The sequence below is a fragment of the Sycon ciliatum genome, chromosome 3, assembly GCF_964019385.1.
Source record: "Sycon ciliatum chromosome 3, ocSycCili1.1, whole genome shotgun sequence".
NCBI lineage: Eukaryota > Metazoa > Porifera > Calcarea > Leucosolenida > Sycettidae > Sycon > Sycon ciliatum.
The window spans coordinates 23,047,604-23,055,103 of record NC_088645.1 but is presented as its reverse complement, the minus strand read 5'-3'; the positions used below and the strand labels follow the sequence as shown (position 1 = coordinate 23,055,103).

At 53.8% G+C, this 7,500-nt stretch overlaps 2 protein-coding genes and 1 pseudogene across 2 annotated transcripts in view; 2 read left to right on the top strand and 1 right to left on the bottom strand.

Moving 5' to 3' along the window:
- LOC135811779 (E3 ubiquitin-protein ligase RNF213-like) overlaps window positions 1–7,500 on the bottom strand; it is an 86,415-nt gene that overhangs the window by 15,424 nt on the left and 63,491 nt on the right. Inside the window, 3 exon segments of the mRNA XM_065325026.1 lie at window positions 1–111; window positions 3,025–5,368; window positions 6,362–6,555. The exon segment at window positions 1–111 is cut by the window's left edge and continues 95 nt beyond it. Coding sequence (XP_065181098.1) covers window positions 1–111; window positions 3,025–5,368; window positions 6,362–6,555 — 2,649 coding nt within the window.
- On the top strand, window positions 371–664 carry LOC135812359 (ataxin-8-like; annotated as a pseudogene).
- LOC135812358 (uncharacterized protein DDB_G0271670-like) lies at window positions 696–2,366 on the top strand (the record flags this gene model as incomplete). Its single annotated transcript, XM_065325735.1, has 2 exons — window positions 696–1,826; window positions 2,292–2,366. Coding segments are annotated over 2 exons (1,206 nt in total), but the record flags the coding sequence as incomplete, so codon positions are not given.

The following is a 7,500-nucleotide window of genomic DNA, read 5'->3' as shown; positions in this document are numbered from 1 at the left end:
AACCTTGCGCACAGAGTCCAACCAGCGGCGGCAAGAGTCCACGGAAGTGAACGTTTTCGGCCCCGGTTCCAAGCCATGCAGTACCCTGTGCAGCACCTGCAGGTCAACAACCTGTTACGACCAACAACACAGAACAACAAACATAGGAATTAGTTTAAGGCAGGATGTGAGTGAGCACTCTCAAGGCAGGATGTGAGTGAGCACTCTCAAGGCAGGATGTGAGTGAGCACTCTCAAGGCAGGATGTGAGTGAGCACTCTCAAGGCAGGATGTGAGTGAGCACTCTCAAGGCAGGATGTGAGTGAGCACTCTCAAGGCAGGATGTGAGTGAGCACTCTCAACGACATCTACAGCAGCAGTGGCCGCCACAACCACAACAGCAACAGCAACAGCAACAGCAGCAACAGCAACAGCAGCAACAGCAACAGCAACAGCAACAGCAGCAACAGCAACAGCAGCAACAGCAACAGCAACAGCAGCAACAGCAACAGCAGCAACAGCAACAGCAACAGCAACAGCAACAACAACAGTGGCAGCAGCAGAAGTCGCAGCAACAGCAGTAGCAGCAGCAGCAGCAGCAACAGCAACAGCAACAGCAACAACAACAGTGGCAGCAGCAGAAGTCGCAGCAACAGCAGTAGCAGCAGCAGCAGCAGCAGCAACAGCAGCAGCAACAACAACAGTGGCAGCAGCAGCAGCAGCAACAGCAACAGCAGCAGCAACAACAACAGTGGCAGCAGCAGAAGTCGCAGCAACAGCAGCAGCAGCAGCAACAGCAACAGCAGCAGCAGCAACAGCCACAGAAGCAGCAGCAGCAGAAGCAGCAACAGCAGCAGCAGCAGCAACAGCAACAGAAGCAGCAGCAGCAGCAGCAGCAACAGCAACAGTGGCAGCAGCAACAGCAACAGCAGCAGCAGCAACAGCAACAGCAGTAGCAGTAGCAGTAGCAGCAGCAACAGCAGCAGCAGCAGAAGTCGCAGCAGCAGCAGCAGCAGTAGCAGTAGCAGCAGCAACAGCAGCAACAGCAGCAGCAGAAGTCGCAGCAGCAGCAGCAGCAGTAGCAGCAGCAACAGCAACAGCAGCAGCAGCAGCAGCAGCAACAGCAACAGAAGCAGCAGCAGCAGCAACAGCAACAGTGGCAGCAGCAACAGCAACAGCAGCAGCAGCAGCAGCAGCAGCAACAGCAACAGCAGTAGCAGTAGCAGCAGCAACAGTAGCAGCAACAGCAGCAGCAGCAGCAGAAGTCGCAGCAGCAGCAGCAGTAGCAGTAGCAACAGCAGCAACAGCAGCAGCAGAAATCGCAGCAGCAGCAGCAGTAGCAGTAGCAGCAGCAACAGCAACAGCAGCAGCAGCAGCAGTAGCAACAGCAACAGAAGCAGCAGCAGCAGCAGCAGCAGCAACAGCAACAGTGGCAGCAGCAACAGCAACAGCAGCAGCAGCAGCAACAGCAACAGCAACAGCAGTAGCAGTAGCAGCAGCAACAGCAGCAGCAGCAACAGCAGCAGCAGCAGAAGTCGCAGCAGCAGTAGCAGTAGCAGCAGCAACAGCAGCAACAGCAGCAGCAGAAGTCGCAGCAGCAGCAGCAGTAGCAGTAGCAGCAGCAATAGCAACAGCAGTAGCAGTAGCAGCAGCAACAGCAGCAGCAACAGCAGCAGCAGAAGTCGCAGCAGCAGCAGCAGCAGCAACAGCAGCAACAGCAGCAGCAGCAGAAGTCGCAGCAGCAGCAGCAACAGCAGTGGCTACCACAACCACCAGCACCAGCACCAGCACCAGCAGCAGTATATGATTCTACCGATGCTCAAAATTCATGAACTGAAGTCAGACACAGTAGCCAGGGAAACAAATCACAGAGACACAACACAGATACACACAACACAGACATACACAACACAAACACACAACACAGATACACACAACACAGACATACACAACACAAACACACACACAACACAGATACACACAACACAGTTCACAGACAACACAGACACACACAACACAGACACACACAACACAGACACACACAACACAGACACACACAACACAGACACACACAACACAGACACACACCACACAGGGGCGGATCCAGAGATCTCTACAGGGGGTTCCGGTTGAACCAAAATTGAACAGCCAAAATAGTAGGAATCAGATTGTATTGAAGTTGTGCGGTTGTACGACAATCCGATTGTGTTAGTTGGAATCGAATGCTTTTAAAACACATTACGGACACATATTCTTCCATCATCGACCACACCACAACTGCGCTCTCCAGCCGGCCTCGACACGTTGCCACAGCACACCACCATCGCTGGAGAGCACAGTTGTGGTGTGGACAGAGTGGTGGACGATGGAAAACCTGTACAGGGCTAAATGCTTGCTGCTTACCCTACATTGTACCGTGACGAACACATAATCATCTACATGTAATCGACTGGCACACAGGTTCAGCGAGGGATTGAAGACCCTTTCAATTTCTTGTAAAGATCGAATATACAAGCCATGGCGGCATCGGTGCGTTGAGAGCCAGGAATGCCGAAATGACAACTTAAATCTTTCCCTGTCTATTTGTACTTTCGGAAATTTTTAGCATTTTTACGATGAGAAATGCTATATAAATCACAGGAGCATTGTCTTCACTTGACAGAAACAACAACAGTGAAACAGTGTCGACAATCCTTCCAATGTCATCTAAAACACATCGCTGGCGCAGCACTCCGTTCCTCTGGAGGAACAACTAGCCACTACTGCATGCTGCAGCAGGTAGAGATTACTGACTTTGCTTGGATGTCGGAGCCCTCATCTTCTGAGGACCTTGAACTCTACGTGACACACACACATACACACACACACACACACACACACACAACACACAACACACACACAACACACACACAACACACACACACACAACACAACACAGACACACAACACACACACACAACACACACAACACAGACACAACACACACACACGACACAGACACAACACACACAACACACAAGAGAAAGAAAGCACCAGGCACACATACCAGCTCGGGAGAATCCATTTCCGTGTTGGCCATGACATGACGTTTCACCTCGGCCGGCGCGGCGCACAACAGCTGCAGCATGCAGTGGAGACGCGCTTGCACGGCGCTGTGAGCCACGTGGACAGACGCGACATCGAGCACGGGCCGTACGTCGTCGGCAATCTGCAGCTCGCGCTGCGCCGTCACCAACGCCGTGGTCAGCATCTCGTGAACGTCATCGCTCTGCTGCGTGCTGTACGTCATCAGGACAAAGTCGTACAGGTAGAAGCGCACACACTCGCCGTACTCCTCGCACACCGCCTGCAGCAGCTTGCCGAGCCGCGTAGAGATGAGGGCGGCGCGAAGGCACGCGACAACCGGCTCGTGGGCGGCACTGCTCGAGCTGTGCGCCTGCGGCAGCAGCACATCAACGAGAGCCTTGACGCGCCACGAGAACGGCAGCCGGCACTTGAACACCGTGTCATGAGTCCCGTGCGCGCGAACGGGCACGCGATCCCGTGGCGTGGCCCCCGCCTTCTTGTCCAGCTTGAAGATCTCCGGGTCGCTGAACAGCTCCAGCCAGAGGTGACGCAGCCAGGCGGGCTGTGACGCTTCCAACAGGTCCAGGTTGTTGCTGCAGTCCAGACTGGCTATGGCCTCGGCCAGGATGGGAGAGAAGATGTTCTGCAGTTTGAGCCAGAGGGCACGCTGAAACGTACCGCCGGCCTGCAGGCTAAGATCGGACAACGCCTCGTCCTGCACCCACTCGACTGACTTGCGATTGAAGAGGTACTGTTGCTGGTCGTCGCGCACTCGCAGTATGGCCAGGATATTGCGGCAGAGCAGCTCCAGGAACCGACGGCCCACGGCGTCGCTCTCGCTGGACTTGAGCAGCTGCTGGAAGTGGAGAATGCGATTGCGAATGCGCGACTCCACCACCGTGAACGTGCCGTGAATGTCGTCGAGCCGCGACACAGCGTCCTGTATGCAGGATGAGAGTAGATCGGCAGGTGACAGTACGGACTCACCGGGGCCGTCAGCATCACCACCAGTAGCAGCTGTCGTCGTGGCAATAGCGAGTGCCTGGCCAGCAAGCCGCTGATCACCAGTATCCATAGCAACGTCGCCCACACCTAGAGCGGCAACCTGCATTCGCAGGGCCTCCTCGTTATCACCCACTACAGCCACACCCGTATCCATGGGCTCCTCGGGAACGCCTCCCTGAAGTTCGTTCTCATTGACTGGAGCGGCAGTGTTTGTGAATCCAAATATGTGTCCGATACTCGTAGAGAAGAGCTCGCTGACACTTTGACCCACCAGCGCTGTCACTTTCGGTGTCTCCTTGGAGGCCGATGGCCGAAGCTCGTCGATGTGCACTGATCGCCACATGCCACCCTGAGCTCCCTCGAAGCAGCCACCTGCCTTGCGTGGCAGGCGCACGATGAAGATGACGTGCAGGCGGATGTCCTGGACGCAGCCCGCCTGCGCGTACGCGCTTCGGGCCTTCTCGCGTTCCTCCTGCAGGCGATGGCGTGCGCACGCCAGCAGGTCGGAGTGCTGGTCACCGTCGTCGCATTGAATGATGAGAACGCGTGACGCGGCTGCCGCTGCTGCTGCTGTAGCATTGACAAGCATGTGCTGCTCGTCTCCGTTGTCCGCAAGCAAGTCTCGGTTGGAGAGGAAGCTGGACACCTCTCTGCAGAACTGCTGCTCGGTGTGGAACTGCTGCAGTAGCAGACAACGCACGGCACCGCCGGGCAGACGCAGCTGCGCGCCAATCTGCTCTGCGTCCACCTGCGACAGGAGTCGCGAGTGCGTGGTGACCTGCAGCGACAAGCCGCAGGCGCTCTTCTCGGTGCGGCGCCATCGCGACAGCTGCACGTGCAGGCACTCGTCCAGGCTGCTGTGCCGCTGCCGCTCAAAGTAGATCTTCCAGCAGTCGCTGGCCTCGCGCGTGAGGGCCGTGTGCGAGAGGCGAGCAACCGCATCGGGTGGGCACATCTCCATCAGCAGGAACTTGGCGCGGCGCAGCACGTTCTGCTCCCAGTCCGCGTCGCCCGTCGCCATGGCAGCGGCGGACTGCACGACGCCGCCGACCTGCTGGTCCTGGCAGGCGTGCAGGATGAGAGCGGCGGCCGTGTCGTCGTGGTAACCAATGAACGCGTCGCCCTTGGCAAATGTGCGCTGTTTGCTGCGGGCCTTGACCTCAGCAAACTGCTGTACCCAGTTCTGTAGCTGGTGCGCTAGTTGAGCTTGCTGTTCGGATAGGACCGTGCTCAGTGCCAGGAAGTGCTTCTCCAGGCGATTAATAAGCGGTATGGGGAAGCGTTCCTGCACGTCACGCTTCTTGGCAATCACAATCAGTCTGCACAGACACAAGAGTTGCAACGGTTGCAATGGTGTCACATGCGCACACACACACACACAACCGTACACAAATAAACGCATGCATGCACGTACGCATGCACACACGTACGCATGCACGCACACATGCACACACGTACGCATGCACGCACAACAATTCATGTTATCGGGGTATAAACCAATATCAGTGTTTCCAGTGTTGGCACATTCGCATACAGTCCAGATTAGCCGCGGGAGTGATGCAGCACCATACACCTCTCCCTATGTAGTATACCGGTATAGTCAACTTCCAATGAAAAACACCATTCACTGACCGTCGCATCAGTCACGTGATAGAGGTGAGGCACCCTGCAGCTTCAGAACTGAAAGAGGAATAGTGAGCACACATGCTCATTCCCTGGACACTGCAAATTCACAACTCAGTTCACAGAATTCTTTGTGCCATCTTCAATAGGTCCGTCAAATACAGTAGTAGTAGGTTTTTCATTTTGACCCGACGAGACCATACGACGCTTGCAGATCACAGCACGAACAGTTCACCAGCCACACTCCACGAAAGCAAGTAGTAGTACTCCTGACAAGTCTTGTTTCGTTCCATAGAGATAATAACGGGGAACTCATCAGAGGAGAAGCAGTTGTTGAAGTTGTTGTTGAGTGTGGCTGGTGAACTGTTCGTGCTGTGATCTGCAAGCGTCGTATGGTCTCGTCGGGTCAAAATGAAAAACCTACTACTTCAGTTCACAGAATCATTTTCTCGACGTTTCGGCAAATCGCCCTCACCAGGATACAATATGATGGACTTACATCACAGACTGCAAAAAGGCAAGACTAAGCGAGACCTCAGGTCGGCAGAGATGCTCCAGTTTCACCACCACAGTTGCGCCTGCAGTCACCTCTATCATGCAGTATTCTGTTCTCGAGGTCCGTTGGTTTCTCGTAAAAAAAAAGAAAAGAAGAAAAAGTGCCCTTGTCGTAGAAAGGAAAATCAATTTACCTGAAGTTGGAGTCGACGCGGCACTTGACGCGATGGGTGCCCAGCCCGAGATCGACGTATTTCTCGCCGCCCAGGTTGACAAAGGACTGGTTGAGCGCGTCGTACAGACTCTCGTACAGGTTCTCCAGGTTCAACAGCACCACTGTCTGGCCGGTCTCCATGCAAACCTTGATACGGTTGATGTCACGGCATACCTAATAGCAAACAAGAGGGGGGTGGAAACAACAAACGGCAATGGTCAGTTAGCAGCAGAAACAATCTCTCCAACAACATCGTCATCGTGATTAAGATCAAGTTACCAGCAACTCAAGTCCGTGACAGACATACCCAGGTCACGTGATGTGACACTCTGGTGCCATCTCCAGCACTGGATTGTTATTCCCGTGGCTATGCAAAAGACGTTACTTCAGTAACGTCTGGCGCTAGCCAGGGTCCACACAGCTTTAATTCCGTGTTTGTGCGTTTGTGCCGTCGGCATGCCTGGCGCTATCCCGTACCTGTCCCGTACCGTACCATCAAAGACTGCTGGTCACAATACTCAAATAGGGCTTTCAAATGCAAGATCACAACGTGAAGCAACTTGGAAGAATGAGTATGTATGAGAATGCATGCAGGGCGATAGTGCGGGTTCGAATCCTAGGTTATGTCTTGAAAAAAAATAGGAGAAATGAAAAATTTATAACATCCCTATGCTTTTTTTGCCTCGGTCATCAAGGTGGTAGACGGTGTCATATTACCCTCGAATACAAAGAGAAAGTTTCTAATAACAATGCATGATGAGCTAGGCAAAAAAGCATGGCGTAGGGCCCTGAGCTACCAAGCTCTCTCGTTATTATTATTTATTCATACAGTCAGACCTCGCTTAACCGCACACATCTGTTTTCCACAAAAATATCCGGATAGGCGAGGTAACCGGATAACTGAACACACATACTGTATATGCATGTGGCATGTCAAAAGCAGTGACATCGTACATACATGTAGACGGGTCCTATGCAGTACAACTAGCGTGCACAGTATGTAAAACAAGCGAGAAGAATGACAAGTGCATGCAACTGAGTGCTGTCCACATGTACCCAGCAGGTCGAGGACCTCATTTGCCTGTACAACTCCCTGATTCTAGCTTCTGCAAGGCACAT